Source organism: Microchirus variegatus (assembly GCF_963457635.1).
Source record: "Microchirus variegatus genome assembly, chromosome: 15".
Classification (NCBI taxonomy): Eukaryota; Metazoa; Chordata; class Actinopteri; order Pleuronectiformes; family Soleidae; genus Microchirus; species Microchirus variegatus.
In genome coordinates, this window is record NC_139816.1 from 26,731,560 (window position 1) to 26,754,363 (window position 22,804).

At 41.4% G+C, this 22,804-nt stretch overlaps 1 protein-coding gene across 1 annotated transcript in view; it reads right to left on the reverse strand.

Moving 5' to 3' along the window:
* Positions 1-12,791: 12,791 nt before the first annotated feature.
* The window catches only part of LOC310937362 (ATP-dependent 6-phosphofructokinase, platelet type-like), a 28,897-nt gene continuing 18,884 nt past the window's right edge, over positions 12,792-22,804 (reverse strand). The window contains exons 16-22 of the mRNA XM_083901605.1: positions 22,484-22,636; positions 20,919-21,083; positions 20,061-20,122; positions 19,237-19,348; positions 16,856-16,955; positions 15,078-15,183; positions 12,792-14,070 (exon numbers count right to left, since the gene is read on the reverse strand). Of these exons, the coding sequence (XP_083757731.1) occupies positions 13,914-14,070; positions 15,078-15,183; positions 16,856-16,955; positions 19,237-19,348; positions 20,061-20,122; positions 20,919-21,083; positions 22,484-22,636 (855 nt within the window). The 3' untranslated portion in view covers positions 12,792-13,913. The remainder of the gene's footprint in view (positions 14,071-15,077; positions 15,184-16,855; positions 16,956-19,236; positions 19,349-20,060; positions 20,123-20,918; positions 21,084-22,483; positions 22,637-22,804) is intronic.

The window sequence follows — 22,804 nt, forward strand, 5'->3', positions numbered from 1 at the left end:
CCATCCGGTTGCATACATTGAACCGCAGAAGCAGAAGAACATCCGTTGTGGAGATGTTTCGCTTGCCACAGTGTCTTCTGACTCGGTCAATGTCGTAAAAGGGACTGCGGCGGGGAAGTCGTAGCGGGTCATAGCGGGTGACGAGAGCTTCAGTGAGTAGAGTTTTCTATTGGCTCGTGTCCAGGAATTAGGAGGTTTTTGACCATAAAAACAGGTTAATGTTTGTAAGTAGACCTCTGTAACTCACATAAATGTGTGATAGGACAACTCTATGGGAGCTTTAAGTGATGGACATGAGTCAGCTTGGGCAGTGTGTGGCTACATAGCCTCCATATGCAGTTTGTGCCCCTGTAGCTCGACTTTGGAATTGGACAACAGGCAATATCCTTCAATGCACATTCATGAGTCTTGGATGCCCATGGACCAGTTGTCCTTTTTTAAACCACTTTTAGTCAGTTCTGAACTGCAAATCAGAAATACCCAACAACAGCAGTTTTCTAGCAATCACTATCTAATAGCCCTTGTTATAGGCTCAGATCCTTCCATAATTTGCCCTTTTCCAACAACTTGGAGGACTTAATGCTCACTTGACAAGACCCATTGTAATAAAGTAATTAATGTCACTTACTTCACCTGTTGGTGGTCATAATATTACGGCTGATTGCTTTGAGGTTTATTTAACTTGAGATATTTTTTTAAGCTGTCTAATGTCAGCTGGTTGCACAGTTAGTTCTTCAATGATGAGCAGTATTTACAGAGAAGGGTGAGGCTTCTCCTCGTGCCAAAAAAGGAAACGGCACTTCAGATCCTGATTAAAGGTAGCCAGCTTTTTATTGTCAGGATTAAACAGTGGTACAATCTGGCCATTATTGGATCACTGAGGATGGTTAGTGCGCAGATCAGAGAGTGAAGCAGGTGACACTGATGCTGCAGCACCAACAAAAACTTCCTATGCTGCAAATAAAAAAAAAAAAAAAAAAAAGAATCTATAACCAGCATCAGAGAACTTCAGTGATTCAGAGAGATTGAAATGATGCATTTTGTGCACGCTCATCTGATGAGGATCTCAGGACAGAGTGGCAATCAGGAAATAAGGCAAATATTATAAAAACCTGCAGATAAAACAGAACAATCAACTTTTTTCCCAAGTGATTCTGCCTACTGCAGCTTTAAAAGGCATTTCTTAATTAATTCTAGCATATGTTGAGCTGTCCATGATCCTGAAAGTGCAAAACTTTTCACATCAATAAAATCCCAAAATGCAGCATTAATAATTAGAATAATTTTGACTCCATTGCATTTTACACATTTTTTTTAAGGGGTAAGGCTATACCATTTTAGCCTAGTTATCAACTGTTGTCAGCTGTTGCTATCAGGGACTGACCTCCAACACGGTTGCAGGAAGTCACCTCAAAACCTCTCCACTGAAACAACTGTCAGGTGTCCTTTTTGATCAGTGCAGATGAGTGACAAGAGATCCATAGTGACAGGAGTAGCACATAAAGCTTTTACAGGCATCGGCCGAGTGCGTCCCTCCTTCACACATGGCCAAATCCTGAAAGTGATGAAAGTGCGAGCTACCTGACTGGGGGCAGGCATGTACGCGTACAAGGACACACATGTGCTGCAAGCACACAGAGACACACACGCGGTCAAGAAGGATGACTTAATCCCAGGAGAGAAGCCGTGGTCTGGACATCAGTCCTTACAACAAAAAACACACACTCCATCAGTCCACAAGGGGACCATTTGAGCGGAAGCAGTCTACCTTACTCTTCCTCACACTTGTCAGACTACTCTGGTGGAATTTCTCTTCCCTGAACAATAAGATTAATGGACATTCAATTTCTTCTTCAGACTGCGTATGCTCCGAGTGAAGAAATCATAGCTGTGTGAAAAATCTTCAATAGGGGGACGATTAAATGCTGCAGGACTCATTTTATGCATTTTAACAGGGTTGTATAACTTGCCTTCTCTGTTTTTGTGGCTCTATAGCATGTGTCAGGGAGAAAGGATTTTGCACAATAGGTTGCATTATTCTGCTGTAGCTACCCTTACACTGTACAGTGGTGCAGTGCTACCACCCCAGCAGAGTATGATTTATGGGGTACACACTCAACAAATTAAATCTAATGAATTGTATTGCTTCTGACTGAATTTAACACCCTCTTCGTTTTACTGCCTTTGTTAAACATGGGTTAACTGCCACAGGAATACCAATCAATGCTGAAATGGTTAATGAGTAAAGAGTGAGAGATGGAGAATATGAAAGATTGATTTGCTTTTGTCCTAAGTGGGATTTATGAGGTATGTTCTCACGCTGGGCCCAAGGATTAAGTCCATCCCTAACACTTAGCAGAGGTCTAGGTTGTTACTGTATCCATATGTTTTGATCTGTGGCGTCGGAGGATGTTGCATAAACAGGCCTCATACATCTGTCTGCATGTCTCAAATCTGACTAATTTAAGATTTAGCACACACCTGCATCAAACAGCAGAGTTTAGCCAAACCAGAGGTCAGCCCTCCATAAATATCCTCTCACTCTTGTTAACCTGTCACAGCTTTTAAATGGCTTGACAAACAGCCCACCTGGGACTCATGGGAAAAACGAAAGGTAGGGGAGATAGAGCGGGGGGGTAAAGAACGATATGCATCCGGTCGGCTCCAGTCTGCTCCCGTCATTATTTTTACAAGTCTTTACGACTCAATTTAGCGGGTGGGAAATAAAACAAGCAGGGTGTCGCAGCTCCGGGGGCTGAGATGAGTTAGTGGTGTTCCCTGAGCTGTCAGAGAGCTTGCCGGGGCAGCATGGGGGGGTTGGGGATCAGAGGGAGAAAAGGGAGGTTTGGGGCAGAGCCATCCTAATCAAGCAAGGTTTCTCAGATCAGTGTCAGTCTATACTGTAGCTCTGCTTCAGATGTCAGCAACGTGAAGTTTGATGGCCCTGTTTTCTGAAGAAGAAAAAAGAACCTGCTACATGTTAATCCCTGTTTACATTAAGATAGAAACAATTAGTGTTCGTCTCCCGAAATCGGACTGCTAAAATCGATTAAATTTTGCTCTCTTCTGGACTGATCTGACTGAATTTATGCTCTGTCACCTTAAAGAATTACACATTTTGAAATTAATGGATAAAGACATGGACTGGCGCCCAACATGCCCAACAACTAGCTGTCATCTAAAGTCATTATGGTCTGTGATGTCATTGCTACCTTCTGCTTGGGTCAAGGCAAGATACAGGAACCAGTGGACAGCAGAACCATCAAGGCTCCACCACTTCATTGAAGACCCCACAGATGTTCCTGGCCAGCACCTGGCGCGAAAATAATAGCCAAGCCTCAACTGCCTGAAGACAAGAGTAGGACGCCTCGGGGGAGCAATGCAAAAAACAGGGTCTCGTGGACAGTGCCCACTGCGAATGTGGGGATCCACTCTGAACCATGGAACACATAATGCTGCCACCAATCACCGGTCACCGAATGGCAATCACGGTCTAAAACAGTAGACTGGTTTGTCTCAACAGAGCTGAAGGTCTAAGGACACACGCCAGAAGATGCATAATGGAGTCAGACACACTTTGTTCAATAAACCATTTCCCCACGTTAAGACAAAGACAGTGGTGCAATTAAACGGTGTAGTGGAGCTATCTGTCCATGGAAATGTTACGTCACACATCGGTTCTGTAAGTACTATTTCGGTAATTCTCCACATTTTCATCCCCTTGTAGAAAAAGAATGACATTTTGTGCCATCTTACTTTCAGGTGGCTGATTTGCTCCACATGCCACTAATATTCTGCTGTGATATTGGCTTTTTCCTGCATGCTCTGATAGTGCCGTGCGTTAATGACACTGTCTACTCTTCAGAAAGTCCTCCTCTTCTTTCATTGTATCTCTCTTCTTCTTTTTTCTTTTCTTTTTTTTTACCCGCTGTTATTTCAGACCAATTGGGAGTGCACACACAGGGAAGGGAGGAGTGGGTCGGTAATTAAAATTCTGTTCAGCATGACAACGCTGTTTCATGCCTCATTTTTTCTTCCACACGTGGGATGAATGTGGGATCAGCAGTGGAGACTTTAACAGGTAAAGAGAGACATACGCGTTCACCTGGAGGACGCGGATGGAAGACGAGACGTAAAAAATCTGCAAGCTTATCAGCAACACCGACGCTGATGTTATACTCAGATGTCCTTAATGTGTAATGGTGCACTTTCTAAAAAAAAAGGCTGCAGCTTTGTATTCACTCAGTTCCTTGCTGACAACCTAAAAAAAAAATTGTTTGTTTGTGAGAGCATGTTTTCAAGGATTTGTGTGCGTGTGAGAGTTGCCGTGCAGAGACAGACATATGAGACAAGCGTATACACTTGCACTCCTTGCTTGCATGTGCCGATTCTGTGATGTGTTTACTCATTGAAGGAGTGGGGGGTACAACAAAGAGCCTCCTGGGATGTCATCCACAGGGCTTGTCAACTACTGTCACTCAGTCATCAGCCGCCCCCTCGCCATCCCCGTATCCCATACTCCCTTGCTCTGATTCCCTCCCCTACAAAACAAAGACAGCGGCAGCTTTTGCAGCTGTATCCGAGGGGACCATCACTCCACCAGTATTTAACCTCTGCTACAGCTTCTTTCTGTCGAACTCACTTTCCTTTGCTTTGCTACGTCTCTCTCTCTCTCTCTCTCTGTCTCTGTCTCTCTCTCCTTCAGCCCCTTCCTCCTCCTCCTCCTCCCTTTCATCAAAGCATTTCTGGCTGTTTTGTTTCTCAGCTCTACAGAGAGTTATTGCTCATGACAACGATCACGGTCGTTTATTTTCTCTCTGCAGCCCCAGCCTCTGTATGCATGCCGGGCTAGTATTACTCTATGATATTCAAGCGCTCTCTATTAAATATGCATGAACCCTGGAGATGAAAATTAATTTTGGGAATGTTCTCTCCTTCTTTTCTCCCCTCGCTCCCTCTTTGACTGTTCAAATATGCCGTCATCGCGCCTTTGTGCCACGCGGCGAATTCATTATTCCATACGCCGGTGATGGTGTAACTACAGCGGCTGAATGTTGCACGCACAGCGACGTTTGCGATATTGATCTTGTTTAAGCACGGGGGCCGACAAAAAACAAATCCAGCCAAGCCACATGTCGCAAAGGAGCAAGTTTCCACAAGATTCCACCAAGTTTTGAACAAGTTTGCCCTGAGCTCTTATCATTCATGAATATTTAGAGCCATATAAAATGGGGAAATATTAAATTGAATTATGCATGCATGAAGCAATGGAAATCTGCAGTAGGACACCACGCTTGTTCCGCTTGTCTTTTTCCTGCAACACGATCTTCTCCGCAACCTCTCCTCTCCTGATGTTTGCCCCGACAGCCTCCAACATCCATGTGGGTGCTGACACGCTGCAGACCATCCTGCTGCACAGCTAATGACAGGATTCCTACGCTGGAGACTGTGGAAGAGTGAACACATCAAAAACAGTGCAGACACAAAACAGCCTGGTTGAGTGGGTTGTGTCGGTGGAGAAGCCTACAAGGAGCTGAGGGGATGAAAGAAAAAGTGCTTTCAGATGATTTTTTTTTTCCTTGAGCTTCCTTTCGAGGATGTTGTTGATCTGTATTATTGTTGTAAAAGGAACAATAATACACGCTTTCGGCTGACTTAAATTAGCTGATAAATAAGCCTTATCTGTGATCGGTAACAAAGAAAAGCCATTTAATCAAAGTGCACTAAAAAGGTGTTTTGGTTAGAATTCATCATTCTGACGTGAGAGAAAAACTGGCCAATTACTTCACTTTTCACAGTTCAGGAGAGCTGAATTTTATCCTCCTCTCCAATACAAACTGACCCACTGATTAAATCTGCTTTAAAAAAAACCTTAATCCTACACTGGAAGTCTCAGCGGGTCCGACTGTAGCGCTACCATTTGAGAAGCTTGTCCCTTGGTAAGAAATGTGGATATTCAGCAACAAGATAATAAAACAAAATGTGTCTTAAAACTGTGTGCGGGAGGAAAAAAAAGTCAATTTTGAGATAAAATGCTGACTCGTGCTCGTGTGTATGCGATGAAAACAAAATGGACTGGTGCTGCCATCTTGATGTCATTTGGAGCCAGAATCTGCAGCGTCGCAGTATCAAAGTCCTGTTTATAACCAATTCGGTAACACTGTAGAATAAGGAACACAAAAAGGTACACTAATGAGTATTAGCTAATATTTAATTTTGTGTACCTTTTATTTAAAGTGTCATCTCAAATTCTGACCATAAACTAATAGAGACAAATACGGCATAACACATTTTAAATAATGTGAATCGCTTTATCCTCACTGTGCCATTTTCAACGGAGTCTGCGATCACAAGCCATGGAGCCATGTGCAAATACATATAAATACTTGGAACAGAGAGTTCATCGCAGGTGGGCAACTGTTTTTTTTTAATTCCGAAAAAGCCGGTCCGATGTTTACTCCAGTTATTTTCTCTTCCTCGCTTCCTCCGACAACGGTTTTCTCTGCTTCTTGTTCACCATGATGAACGGTTTTTCTGCCTTGATCTTATAGTCGAGACGTGTGTGCAGTCGCTGTAAAGCGATTTGTGTTTCTCGTGAGCCCCGAGATTTCACGAGATCTCTGATCTTGCAAGGCTGGTTGTTCCCAAACCCTGCAAAAAGCTATTTAACCATCACAATGGCTCCAAAGCATTTGTATTAGTGTAAAAATCCTGCATAGTTCTGCTTGAGGGATCAGGGGCTGCATGCATGGAGCAAGTTAGAAAACTGTGTGTATGAAATGTCGCTTACACTTTGGTTAAACAAAGATTGCAGCGTAAATATTTTTGAATGTAATCTTATCTGTATTCTTATATCAGTATCTCTCTCTTTTTATATTTTTTTGGGGAGAGGGAGAGATCAGGGGCAAGGGGGCTCCTTTTATTGTGTCTTCAGCGTAATTAAAAATGCTTTTTTTCTGAAATAGAATAAGCAAATATCTTATATAAACACATTTGGTCCTGTGGCCTAACTTGCCAGAATGATGCAACTTGAACATTGATTTCACATTTGTTGTTAAAGCACCTCGTGAGCAGCCCTCTCAGTGGATAACTCATCTGTTATTAATATGGAAATATTGATCACAGCTTTTATTTCCAACTTTCTTTTTTTGTCAACACATTCTGCATTTCACCTCTTTTTCTTTTGTCCTCCTGGTGGGAAAATGTGAAAAATTGTCCTTTTTTTCCCCCCTCTTCTTTTTTTTGCTGATGGAATATTATGCATGATTGTATTTCAGTGAGTCAGTGTGACACCAGAAGGTTTCTGTCACCCGGAGGAGGTGGCCCCCTGTGGCCCTGCATCCACTAACACATCCCATCATCCAGTGCATCTGCATAACTGCATCTTTCATGAGGCTTGGTCAATGTCCAATCCATCATACACAAACCTGCGTACGTGTGCGTGTGTGTCTATGTTCGGGCACGACACATTTTTTCCTCTCTGTCCTGCATTAATGTGTCCGTCCATGTAGGCCATGTCCCGTACAGTAAATTGTGCGTTTCCCCTGTTTAGTCTACGACAGATTGCGTTCCAATCGTCCAGGTCAGCAACTGACTGGCTCTGCTACGAATTAGCTCTCTCTCACCTCTTATCTCTTCATCACCTTCATGGTTCCTACTAGTGGCACCTTGTCCAAATCTGGTCAATACAAGCAAAGAGGGATGTGGGTGCTGGTAGTTGGTATATGATCCCTGCAGTTCTTATCAGGTAAAGTGGTTTTTGATTAGTGTTAATGGCCTGGACTAAATAGCCCTGAGCTTTTCCACTGGCTACACAGTTTAAATGTGTGTGTGTATGTGTTTGTGTTTGTGTGTGTGTATGTGCTGCTCTCCTCAAGGGCATGCTCGCAATTTATCAAGTTGAATAAGCCATACCTTCTGTGCAGTGCTAACACGTTTTACGTCTAAACCGACTTCCTCAACCGCAACCTGTCCACTGTGCCCGGTTGCTCATAGCTATTTTTGAGCATGCTGGTGGACGATTGTGCTGCAGAGTGTCTCCCTGCAGCCACAGCAGTGGAGTTTCAGCGTGTCAGCAGCAGCAGCAGCACTGCTGCACCACAGTAAGAATGAGGCTTTTTCCTTGTTGTGCATAAACTCAAGCCATCATCCACTCGTGGCCCAGAGTGGCAGGCTGCAGCGCCATGCGCTCTCCAAAAAAACTCCCCCCCCCAAAAAACCCTTTGGCATCTGGTGCAACAGACAGCCTTGCATTTTAATGCCGAGTTAATATTATTCTTATGAACTGCGTGTGATTTTGCATGTTAGTGAGCACTCTGTCAAATTAACGTCAGCTCCATTAATGGCGCCGTCTATTTCGTGTCATAAGTACGCTGGTGCCAGGCTCCTACTTGCTCCTGAGGTACTGGGGTCTACACACACACACACACACACAAAGCACCCCAAAGCACATGCAAAGATTCACACCCCGCCAGATCAACAGCAGATACATATTTACACCTACACACTCTCAGACACACATCTTTCCTCCACAGAGGCGAGAGATGAGAGGAGGAAAATGAATGTCCTGACTCATTCATCACAAAGCCCCAAAAGTACAGATGAAACCAGTGATGAAAATCTGTCCTGAGAAATGTCAGGAAGATATTAACTCCAATATATCAAAGTGGAGCTGCAATCTGGATGCACACTGCCAAGCCCATGCTCCCAGGCTTCGGTCGAAACGGGGCGGCGCGCCCATCGGCCACGATGAAATCCGAGTCAACTCTGACCGTTTGTCACGCGCACAAACGAGTAAATAAAGACTCAAAGTTGCCTCCGTACAGAGATTAACATTGGAAATGATGCGGAGCGAATTTCATTAGCGCTCAAATGCCATTCTTTAGATCTGTCTGCTCCCAATGAAGTGTGAGCCAGCAAAGGGTGAAGAAAAGGAGAGGGAAATTGCCTTTTTTTTATGTGCATTTCACTAATCACTTCCCAAACCAAATACAAGCAGGCTTGTACTAATAAGTGAGTTCGGGCTCAGTGGACAGATTGGGTGAAACAGCACTGAGGATAATGGAATTGAGATCTTTCTTATGCCTGCATGGGTGTCTTAATTGCCAAAGGACGATTCTCCGATGTGTGGTCTGCAGGATTGTAGGATTGTGGGATGCCTAAATTGGAGTGCGGCTCACTGGACTTGTTTTAAACCAGAGCTTGCATCGTGTGTGCGAAGTGGATCAGATCCCTTGTTTACTTGGCAAACCAACAAAGTCCGCGTCTCCAATGCAGTCAATTTGGACTGCAGTGGAGTTGTATCCAAAAATCTATAACTTCCGCTGTTCCCTGCTTTTTCATCTCGCAACTCGCTCCTGGAATGCATTATGTGCTCATTTATTTTTTTGCATGGATTTATTTATTCATGAATATTAATTCTGAATGTGATTTATTGGGGGGGGATAACAGAAAAGAAATATTGCTTTCTCAATCTCAGCCAGCCAGGATTTATTGGCTCTCATTGCTATTGTTATCACAGTACCTTTGCAGTGGTCTATTTTAGCACGGCTGCTCTTCACTTCTTCTCACTGCACCAGAATTTTTTCGACCACCGTGGCTCATTAGAAGTGAAATTGGACTGCGTGGGACTCCGGGACAGAGAGAGAGAGAGAGAGAGAATGTGCTTTTAATCTAAAAAGGTCAAAGTGTGCAAGCTATTTTGGAGATTTACTGCCAGACACTCTGCGGAGCTTTGTGTGAAGATGATGTAAAATTAAATGAAGACAAAGTTACAGAGCGTGTGGTCTCGCCTTTTGAAGAGAATCCGAATCACTCTTCGTTCGCAGCTTTTTAATCAGTCCAATGAGATTCACATGTGATTCTGGAAGTGGGAGGGGGATTGAAATGGTAATTAGTATTGATTACCTATGTGCATATGACCCTGCAGTCTGCCCCTGCATTCTTAAATCAACCCAAATTATTGGATTTACTAATTTCATGCTCAGGGAGAAGTAGCCAGCAACATGGAAATGCCTCCACAATGAGGCACGTTCCCACCGGGGGCCGAGGAAATGACAGCGACGGGAAGCGAGGGGTCGCTTTGTGCAGACGTGTGGCACGGAGGCTGAATTAAAAACACTGGTTTAAGTCAAGGATGATAATTATTCTAGGAGGGTCTGTGGGGAGTAAAGGTGATTCAGGTGGCCCTTTTTTTCCCCAAGTAATGTTTCACGTCACCGCACTGTCGTCAAGCGATGGCCTCAGCCCGAGAATATACGCATGTAATTACTAGCAGTTAAGAAAGAAAAAGAGGTCGATTTGGGATGAGGGGGAAAAAAGCTGCCCAATTACATTTATACACAATTAATATGCCCATGAGAAATAGAAAATTTCCTTCAAATGATAAGATTAATTCCTAATTATGGCACTCACACACACACACACACAAGGCCTCACACAGTTAATCTACTTTAATAATAAGCCGCAATACACTGAAATTGTGAAAAAGCAGAAGTGTTCACAAAGTGATGGAGGGAATCCGTGTCATAGTGGACCCAATGAACCCGGACACACTGGGGATGAGATGGTGCTCTGCCGCCATCTGCTGGCTATGGTGCAGAATAGAAAGACATAAGAGGCTGGGAGTTGTGTCATCAGCTTTCATTCATATTTTTCACGATTTTAAATGTCAGTTCTTGGATAAGTGTGTGTTCTTCCAGACCATTGACTGTCGCTCAACAGCATCTGCTCCTCGAACAAACTAAGCACTTTATTGAGACGTTTGTGCTATTTAAACATATAACATATAACATGTAGTTTGTTTTGTTTGTTTTTTTGGTCAAGTCAAGTTTTAACAGTCACGTTACAGCAGTTACAAAACCGTTTTTGTCATCTTAAGAACAACAACAAAGTGACTGAAAAATACCATGATGAACCACTTCATACATACAGTTGATTATGTTCATGGACTTTTACCAGGATTTTCCAATAAGACCACCAGGCACTGACAATTTATCCCAAATTCAGCATCAAGAATTATATACACCCATAAAAGCATGTAGTGGCTTCTTCAAAACTTCAACTTGTGTAATTTTGAAAAAAACGGAAATCCCTAATTTTGAAAAAAAAAACCTTTTTCCTGTTTTTTCTCCTTTTGCGCTTTGCCGACTTGTTCCCGCTTGGTCCGTGGCGGGTCACAAATATGTATGTATGTGTATGTTGAAATGAAGACCAACAAAAAGTGTCATTGTTTGCTTAAAATTCCAGTGTGTAAGATCTGGGTGAATTTCCATTTGGCAGGAGCAAAATACTTAATGGTCTTCTCTACATAGGCATCATGTTGGACACTATATATATATATATATATATATATATATTTTGTCAGCACTTAAGTTTGCAAAGTGTTGCCTTTTATGAAAAACAATTCAGGTGAGGTTTGTGTCCCCTTGTCCTTTTTGCATGACACAAGAAATAACTCAAATTTCATCAAAATAGTGGTACTACTTTTACTTGAGTCGAATTTCCGGTTTTGCAGGAGCAAAAAAAGTCTTCTCTCCTTAGGCTCACGTTGGACACCACGGTGTCACAATGAGCAGGTTTTTTTTTTTTTAATTTTAAATGCTCTCATAATATGAGAGCATTTAAAATTAAATGCTTATGTTTCCCTTCATGCTGGGAAGAGAAGTGTGAGGTGGGCGTTTATATTCACCAGCAACAACTCACTAATAGCAGTCGCTAAATCCTACATCCTGTTCCTTTAAATCCCTGCCTGGAGCTGGTCCACAGTACTTTATAGATCTAATAATGCCATATAAGCCTGAGAGAACACCGAGGTCATTGCTATCCAAACAAGGGGAAGCAGGTTTTAACTACTATCACTGGAACCAGCAGCTTCACAGACTTAGAAATGTTTTGTCCATTGCAGTTTTTAAATCTCTTTTTTTTACCTTTCTATATATGTTCTTTTTTAATTATTGCATTTATACATATTGATTCTGCTTATTATATATTTGTATATAACCTAAAATGTTTTTCCTGTTACTTCTTTTTCACAACTTGTCATGGATTGTAATGGATTAAAACTTTGTATTGATTTCTTACTACTCCGTCTCTGCCTGGCTTTACTTTAACAAGTCGAATGCCACTACAATAAACCACCATCAATCATTTTTAAAGCCCTCTAATATGGGCAGCCTCTGAGACGATATGGCTGTGGGCAAAGACACAAAAAAAGGTCCCCCAGGTCTCCTACTTAAAGGAGCAAGACACGCAGACATGAAAGAGACTTTGTTGAGGCCTTTTGATCAACTTTTCATCAGCTAATTCAAAGCACAGTTGCTCAGAGCCTTTTATCTTTCTGAAAAATCATTCATGGTCACCACCTCACTGGTGGTTATCACTCACTATCAGCCTATTTTGTTATTTAAGACATTTGCATGATATCCAGTCAGTAAAATGGCTGGGTGAAATGTTTGACTTTGTGTTTATGCCATGTCACCTCAATCAAGAGGTTGAAAAGTGAAGCAATAAAGAATCTTTACAATTTCATCACAGTGTGAATAGGATGACTCAGGAGTCCAGGACGTGGACTTGTGTCAGACCTGATTATTGCAGAACTCATGAGTCCACTTGAACCTGAGCACAAACGACTCACTTAGACTCGAGTATGAACTTTATTCATAGCTCAAAGTTGAGGTCATTATTTCGGCGTACACTATTTAAATATTGATATATTAGTACTATTACGGAATTGAGCAGTTTTTACAGTTTTTATTGAACAGATTTTACATGAAACTACAAGCAAATAAATATACAAGTGTGAACATGACAATTGTGTCATTAGGTATGTCAACTCTGCTGCATCCCAATATGGTTATGGCTTAATTTTCTGATTTATCTTGACAGAAAACATCGCATCACATTTTGTTTAATCAGGTGGGGAAATAAATAGAGAGAATCTGCACAGCTGCTAAAATTGTAAAAAAAAAAAAAATGTTCATATGTTCAGATTCAGCCTTGACACTAAAACTTCAGTGAGGTGTCAGTTTTATGTAAACATGCTGGTAGAATATCCTTATCAATAGGTAAGATTTTGCATAATATATGCGAAAAATCAAAAGTCGAGGCGTCTCAGACAGTGTGCAATATAAACACACTAATCTGATCCGATCTTATCCGTCTAATCTGAAGCGTCTGGTGTGAACCAGGCTTTAAGTGGAACGTTGGAGAGTTGAAGGTTGACTCAAGACATTGTTGACATGTCTCAAAATCTAGGGTTCAGTGACTCGACAGCAACACCAGCGGAGGTAACGGAGAGTGAGTGATTTTAATATGTGGGAAACATTAGTCTCTTACACATCGACCTCAGTGGTGCAGTATAGGAGACAACTACTTCATTACAGGAGTGCTGACACTTAATATACTATATTCCAACTTTACAAGCAAAAAAATAAACAGTGTTAAAAGATAAATATTATTTCCTGTGTGAAGCACGTCATGTAGATCTCTTAACTTCGAACAATAGAACTCTGTTTCCGTCTCATCTATATCATATAAATGCTGAATCTTACACTAGGCAAGTGTACTTACACACACACACACATTGGTTTTACACGAAATACAGTGTCTTTTCTGTCCTTGTGCAACTGCAGACAGGTAAAAGTGCAATTTGATAAACAACAGTGACACTACACATCCACTGGGACAGTACACAGAGGTGCGTGGCAGGACAGTCGTGTATGCCAATGCGTGTGGGGAGCATGTATGTGTGTCTGCTGCGAGGGAGTCGTGCGCTGCGGAGGCTTACACTGCGTATGGTTTGAGGAGGAAATGACACAGACGGGAAACAAACACTTTCATTGAAGTTGTAACTGGAACTCTTCTACAGAACACAAATGGATGCCTCACACACACGGACAGCACTGTTCGTGCCTTCACATGGCCACCGAAGCGTCCAACTCTTTAGGCCGGTTGTGTACGACGTGCTCCAGCTGTCCCGAGTCGGAGACGTCGTAGCTCGTCTTGTACTTGGCCAGGATCTTCATGAGGGGACGCAGCTTCAGCCACCACTGCTCCTTGGGGATCCTGTGACTGCAGACAGAGGGGTGGACATCAGCACACTAGTACGTGTTTGGTCCATAAAAAAATCCATGTGGAAAAATGTTGATCGGTGTTTACCAAACCTGTGTTTACCAAACCTGGAAATAATGACGTTCTCAAATGTCGTGTTTTGTCCACAAACCAAAACAATTTGGTTTTAATTATTTCTTTTTCATATGGAGCAAAGCAACCAGAAAAATTCACTTTTTAAGAAGCTGAAAAAATCTACTAAAAAAACTACTCGTTGCAGCCCTAGAACCATTAAAAACTGAGCTTTTATGGCACTGAATACATAGACTTTGGAAAACTCTAGGTTGTGTGGCTGGGGAAAACAGCATTTTTGCCTTGTGACATTACGTTGCCACCAAAGTAGTGTTTCTGTACATGCTCATCCACAAACTGCTTCAGACTATTTGCCTGCTTTCAACTACACACCATATTTATCCAACATCCATAGGAGCAGAGTAGACGCACAATAGCCCAACGCTGATGCCCATAGAAACACCTAGAAATACCCATCTACACGCAGGCTAGACATTGGAGATGATACACATCTAACTTAAGGGAAAAATCATACTTTGCCGCACTGTGTGTGTGCGCATGATTTCTTCATGGACCCTATGTGGACCGTGTAGCACAACAATTTCTGGTCCATTTGGTGGCACACTTTTCTTTTGGTCAAAAAATATGATAACCATGGAAAATAGTGATATGAGGTGGTCCGCCAGTACTCGCATGTAAATCAGTGCTCAATGAATAAAAGGACAGGCAAATGAGGGAGTATTCCTGGTAAGAAATCCCCGCTAGTGAAATGGAATATGATCGAATAAGTGCATGTAGAACTCTTGACAGACACGGACCCTTGTTTGAGTAAGGATGGAACCGTAGACTTGTGCTTGCATGCAGAAATGTGAAGCAGCTCCTCTCAGACGCTGTAAGTAAGACCCACCCCTGAGATATAACACCTGTTGGAAGAGGTCAGTGAGCGTGATACGTACACAAAGTCAGTGTCATCCGTGAGCTGTACAACTGGCTGGAAAACCAGAGCCCTGCGTCGCATCCCCAGCAGACAGCAGGTGTCCTCAGTGTTGGCGAACACTCGGCCTGATGGGAAACACAGCAGTAATCAGCGGTGGAGGTACGGGATTGCACTTTAACTGCCTTCTTTTCCCTTCATTAACAGACAGTACACAGACTTGTGTGTGGATGGTGACGGTTGTAAATATGGTACAGTAACTGTTCTGTATAGACTGACAATGGTTACGTCACAAAGGTGATAATAGCGGTTCCATTCAGACCTGGTGTTTTTACCTGATTACACATGCACAGCTCTTTGTGATCTAATCTCATGGTTTGGGACACATATGACCACGTTGTTTCAGCATTCTGAACACTAATGAATCTCAGGATGTTTTAAAGGACTGCCTACTCAGCTGATGTCTCCTGGTTCCCCCACAGTTTCATATTAAATTTCCCATACACTCGTTGTAGCCATGACCACAATATCAACACAAGTAGATCTGACATGTCATGCCACTACTTTTTGTTGCAATCATCAACAAAACAAGACCATGTGATATAACATAATACATAAATATTAGCTCCAGTTTAAGGGTCCCTTCTTTGTTCCAAGAGTTAGTTGCTGCAAGTGACAGACAATAAATATCAAAATCAGGAGAGTAGCTACCACACTACTTCACAACTAGAGGAGAAAACCAGAGGAAAAGATTTGGTGTCAGAATTAAAAATGTTAAATTCCATATCATGTCATGTGATAATGAAGTGTATTTAGTTTAAAGCTCTGCTGCCCCATTTAAGACCAAGAAAGGTTTCCCTTACACTTATTTTCCACCTTTTATCATTATTTTTATGTTCTAAGACACACAGCGCTCTTTCCAATCGCCCCAATCATTCAATGACAATTACTTTGAAGACAGACTCAATGTTATAATCATACCAAGAGAGTAAATGCATTCCCTCCTCTCTCTGTTTGTGTGTAAAGTGAGTCCAAACACAAGTAGACACTAACCACACGTGGAGACGCATGTAAAAAGTGAGCCGTGCACTTGTTATCAAATCAACTGAGACCAGGTCTGAACTGAGCCACAGAAACTACTACTTCAAAGCACCAATGCAACAGAAGTAACACAGAGTGCCACAGACATTCATACAAGGAACAAGCAGAAGGTATGCTGCGTTCATGCAGCCCATGTTTTTTATATTTTCCGATTTAAGTAGTCTTCAGAAAACAGAAACATAGTCGCTGCACCCAAACATGTGCCTGGGCAGGGTGCATGCTTCTGTGGACGGGAGGTGGAGATGACAAGATGGGGGATATGGAGCTAAACATACAAGGAGTAAATGGTCATGGAGTCAGAAAGAAGAAAATGGAGAGAAAAAAGAAGAGGAAAGATTTACCTTCATCTTATGGCATCCATGTGAATAGGAAATAGAAAATACACAAAAAAAGAAAGAGGAATATTTAATTTATTGATATTATTGATTGATAGACTTTATACACCTGCAGTGGTTCTAAGACAAAATCATCACCTGAAGTTGCTTGTGTTAATAAAAGAAAGCATTTCGAATTTGATTTCTCAAACTGATGGTTTTGAATTATTAATAAATAACCAGGGACAAAAATACATGTAATAAACAGATATAGTGACTCCATGACACGTTCTGGTTAAAAAAAAAAAAAAAAAAAGGTCATGTCTCTGCAGGGAGGAGGGGATCGGCTTTTATCAGCCGGCGCACTCGTGAAAAATGACTGTACCTTGTCTGAACGTCTCGGTCAGCTTTTTGGTAATCCACTGCATGGCCTTGGCTGAGATCTTAGTCCCGAAGTTCCGGTCGAATGGAGATGGCGCTCCTCCCTTTGAGAGAAATCAAGAGGTGTCACTCTGTTGCTTTTTAAAATGGTCAACACATCCATCCTGTGTTATTACATGTAACACATTTAGCTGTGTCCTCTATGTATGTTGACATTTTAATGTTTTGCAGTAATTTTGTTGACTTGCATTAACTTGTGTTGTGTATTTGCATTAGCAACTGGTTTTTTAATTTCTTTCCACATCCTCACTCTGTATCTATCTATAAATTCCAGGAACGTCTGTCTGCCTGTGTGTGTGTTACTTGCATTATCTCTCGAACCGATGGTCCAATTGATTTCAAACTTGACAGGTGTCTTGCTACGGGCTAAGTGCAGTGCTAAGTTTGACGTTCTTCGGATAAGTAATGCAAAAGATATCGTAAATATATTGATAAAAGAAGCACACATTGGCTTTCACCGCTCTACCGTAGCCACTCCCCCCCAACTCACACAGCACTGTGGGCTACCTGAGAGGATAAGCATCTGTGGGTAAAAAGTTAAGTGAGTGCAAGATGTGTGGGTGATTATTATGTCAGGAAAGGTACCGTCAAGCTGAGGCAGATGACGAACTGGCACTGTTGTAGCATAGTGCACGGCACTATACTAGTAAATGTACAAAAAGACAACATTCTAATCCAGGCACTTGATAGCATAAACTTCTCTTAGATTTACTTTTTTGACTTTTAAAGACTTTTTAAATGCCACTTGGAGTGAAATTTAAGACCAATTCCACAGTAAACAAAAACAACAAAGCTGCCCAAAACACACGAGTTAGGGACAACTTTGCCCAATGTTTATTTCAATATAAAACACAATTATTTTGTCCAGTCCAAAAATTAGAAGGTCTACTTCCCAGTGTTGGTATTGTGACATCATGGCCGAAAACCATTAACCATTTTATTTGTTCCACTGTCGTAATCTGTGTGATGTTATTGGAAGAGGAATTTTATTTTTTTATTTATTTTTTTTAAATAACTGTTATCAATTATTTTGAGATTTTCAAAACTATCACAAAAAACTACTTCTTATGTATTAACATGTTCAAGACTTTTGAAAGAGGGATTTAAGACATTCTAATACTAATTAAGTCCCTGTTTTGAGATATTTGAATTCTATGCCTTTTAAGATTTTTTACAGATCCGTGGGAACCCTGCTGTTGCAGCTGTGAACCTCAGAGCAAACCGAGTCGGTCCACCTTCAAACACATCCCTCACTGATGTAAACATCACACAATAATCAATCAATAAATCTGACTATTAGGTAAAAACTAATTTGTTAAACTCCATCTCGTTATAAGAAGAAAGAAAAACTTATCAGATGTTTCTTTCTCTTTGTGTGAGGACACTCAATCCTCAGGCTCTGTGAGAGTGGTGGGAGAATCAACTCACTACAATCAGGTGTGTGTGGCACTGATTGGCGTTGATTAAGCCCAGGTGTGGGGAGTGTTCATATACCCTGAGTCTCCAGTGCTCTGTTCTCATTGTCTCACCTTCAGAGTCAGTGAGAGTTTCTCCCTGTTGCTTCTTAAGTTGTTGGTGTATCTATAAACACCAACTTAGAACTGTGTGTGTTTGATGTCAATTGCCTGTTTCCCAGTGTATAACTTGTGGAGCTGGAGAGTTTGTTCCGACTTCAGCCTTTTGGGTTATCAAAGGTCTCCTGGTCAGTCTTTGCCTTTCGTTTTGTGTTTTCTGGGTCTCCTGGACTATTCTGGTTTTGAGTAAGCTGCTTGGCAGCGGTGGTTTCGCTAAACGTCCCATATTATGCAAAATCAACTTTTTAATCATTTAAATCCTTATATTTGGAAATCTGGAGGTCCTATCAGTTGGCAAAGTGTGAAAAAAGATGACTCACTCATGTTATGTGGTCCTCCTCAGTCTTAGTACAGGATATAAAACACGCGATGTTGACTTTCGCGCTCACTGGGATGTCACAAGGCGCTAAATTGCTGGAATTGTCTCCTGCATCCCGATGTGTACACATCAAGAAAAAAGTGTTGGCGAGAGTAACGGTATCAGAAAAACGGAAGTTCGCGAAAATTCTATTTTTGGCTCCACATTGCAGCACAGAGTCCTACACAAACTTCCAGCCTCAGAGGATTTATCTGTCCAGTGGATGCATGTTATATATGAAGGCAATGTGCCTGCTAGAACCTGCAAATGATCCATTTTCCAAATGCTAACTTCTGTTAGCTCCCAGTACCCTCTGTGGCTGATGTCATGTTCCGTTTTACCAGTGGTATCATTTAGTCAGTATGAATGGGTGACGAGCATCGTGAGGCCTACCTGCTGCATGTGTCCCAGCACATTCTTCCTGCAGTCAAATACGCCCTTCCCTTCCTCAGAGTACAGCTGGTAGATAAAATCGGTTGTGTAGTTTTCGCTGGAGTTCTCATTCCTACAAACATATGGTGCAGCGTCATAGTGTTGAGTTTGTATTCATTCACTCAGCATCATTATATTCAAAGCATCATCGATGTAGCGAACGGTGAAGTTGCTTTAACTGAGGGGGAAAACGAGATAAACCGTTTCCTTTTAAGATAATGATAATGGGGGATAATACATTGTAAATGCACTCTAAAACAAAATATGTACTGGTTATGATCTGTATCACATTCTTAAAATGCAGTTATCACCTTTTAGATAACGGTTTATTTCTTTGGCTTTTTCGATGCCAAATGAAGGATATTCACAATACGTTACATCTTGTTGTTGTTGTTGTTGTTGTTGTTGTTGTTTATTGACTTGTTTATAATATTAATAAATATAATATAATTCAAGTTGGCGATGTCTGACTCAACTTTAAGTTCACACGTATCCTGCTGAACAACAGTTATTGTGGTTTTTATATTCAAGTGGTGTTGCAACTGTTTAAATCATATTTATGTGAATGATTGTTCTTGACCTTTATTTGTTTATATATTTTTTTAATTTCTCCAAAGTAAAATGAATTGATTCATTCATAAATCCAATGAAGCATCTGTTGAGGTGATTATATTGCATCTGTCGACTGTAGAGTACAAGCTGCTCTGTATGAAGATAAAATATTCATCCATAAAATTCAAATTGAGGCTGTAAAATCTTGACTTTCTAAGCTGCCGTTCTCTTACCTGAGGACCAGTCCTCTTTGAATGCTTGTTTTCATTTTCTCTGTCAAATGTTCGACATTGGCCTGTGTGGAAAAAAACAAAGCATGTGTGCTTATAGTGACCAGAATGGACTGAAGCACAGGAGGATGATTTATACTGGAAATCAGATTTGTTCTGCACAAGTGTGAAAAGTGTAACTAATTCCTGTAACCGCTAATGTACTTCTTAATGCTATAAAATAAAATGCACAACTGTCGTAATACTATGAAAATGCAAACAAGTGCGGAGTGCGACTAGTTTCAGTTACCCACAGTTGTGGAATGACTGCAAACACTAACAATTGCATAAACAAATGTGAATTAAATTTTTCTACATACCGATTATGAGCTATTTTTTTTTTTATTGTTGAGCATTATGCCAAAAATGTTATGTATTTTGAAAGTCAAGTTGAATGGAAGTGGTGCTATGTAAGATTTGTAAGATATGTAAGACTTGTGTAGGAAGGGGGACAACGGTCCGGCCCTAATACTTTTAGCTGCACCATTTAGGTGCTCGGTAACACTACTAAAATAATACAAACAATAACACAAAACATGTATTTGTCAGACAAGAATCACTAATAACACGAGAGATAACCTAAATAATCTCCATTTCATTTAATAAGAATAAGTGCTAAAACAAGAATAAAACAAATAGTAAAATCAAAACATGTTTATTTTTATAAAAAAATAACTAGTAACACGTATCAAACAAGCCCAAGCTCCCTCTAATGATTATAGCAAGAGTTTGACAGAGTCTGGAGCTTCACAAAGGAAATGATGTGATGCATGAACTCCTACAGCTTCAGTGTTGGAGTTTGTTTGTGTGTTTTTGAATCACCTGCAGGTCTCTAATGTCGAATGGCTCCTCGTAGATGTACGCAGCGTCAGCTCCGGCTGCCAAGCCTCCCACAGTGGCCAGGTAGCCACAGTAGCCTCCCATGGTCTCGATGATGAACACACGTCTCTTGGTCCCACTGGCTGACTGCTTGATGCGGTCACAGGTCTGACACACGCACACAAGCTCACAATGTTAGTACATGTTAAGCAGTGACTTTAAGCTAAGAATCATTCAACTCCTTGTTAATGCCTTGCGCTACTTTCCACTTAAACGTCCTGTCAAGTTTTAAGTCAAAAATAAAGAAATTAAGCAGGCAAGTTTAGAGGTCATAATAAGAAAACAGAACACATTCCACATGAGAACAACAGCAGAACAAGGCACATGCTCAGTTTTCAATCACTACATTTAAACATTTCAGGCATTTTCAGGCTGATTTCACCACTAAGAGACTGGAGTCCTGCATTAGGATGAGAGCACATCAAAGAGTAAAGATTTGAAGTAATACTGTATGTAAAGAGGACAACTGCATTTTCTAAAACATGCAAGTGGTGGAACTATATTCTGATAATCTCATTAAAATGATCAGTTTGATATCAGGTGAGTGAGACAGCAGTGAAATGTTCACAGGGTCATTTGTATCACCAATAGTCCATCTATCTTACTATCACTGGCCTCTAAATGAATGAGTAGTTGAATAAGAGGGAAAAAAGGGATTTGGAAACTGTAAAGTAAGTAGGCAATGTTAAAGGCCATTTCATGAATTTATCATCATGTAAAAGATTGTTTGAAAACATTATAAAACCAAACATCAGTATCAGTATTGGCTAAAGTGTTAAATGTGGCCAAATGTGCATCCCACATCTTCCAAAATGCAACTTCAATGTATCAAAATGCTGCGTTCCATTTACATCGGAACTCGGAAGTTGGAAATGGGATTGACTGTCGATGCAGAGTTCACCGTGTAAATATCTTGGGCTACCCATTATTAGCAACACTCTACATGGTATGCTGTGCACACAAACAGCATAGCAACATGTCTATGGTTAGAAATGAAACATTACTATGTGTATGACTGATTTATTGTGAAACAAATACGACAGAAGTGCCATTAAAGGTATCAGCATCAGTGTTTGTAATCCCATGTCAGGGTTGGTGAAGTTGCTCCAAATTTACAAGTTGTAAATCCGAGTTCAGTGGGCATTCCAGAGTAAGGAACGCCCCATGACCTCGGATATTTTGAGTTCCGACTACAAATGGAATGCACCATAAGCAACTCACACCTCCAGGCTGTAGTTGGAGCTTTTTTCAACCAGGCTGGAGTGCTTTGTTTCACAAACTACACATGTTTAATGTTCAAAGTGCTGTCCGGATGAGCTTTGAGTTGGAATTAAAGATTGAATTCAGAGTTGTGGTGACCACACGTCTGTTATTTTAACTCAACAGTCTCTTGTAAACACTGCACCTTTATCATCACTGATAACATGTCATTTTTCATGCTCTTTGCAAAAGCAGCATGAACAAAGCGTGAACAGCTGTGTGTACCAGCGGTTGCTTGACTGCCTTACCTCCACGATGGCATTGAGGGCCGTGTCAGCCCCGATACTTAGATCTGTGCCCGGTATATTGTTACTTATGGTGGAAGGCAGCATACACATCGGGATGCAAAACTCCTCATAGGTACCACGAGCCTCAAACAGCTGCAGGAGACTCTCAAACGCCTGAAGCGGCAGTATATGAAAATGTGTTAGAGCCACCCAGAGGACCAGCTAAAGAGAGAAAGGAGTGAACCTCTCTCTGTTTGCCATAGAGCAGTATCCTGCCATTCCAGCTCTTTCCGTGTGATAGCAACTATGGCTTCCCTTTGGCAGAAAGGACAGAGTACAGCG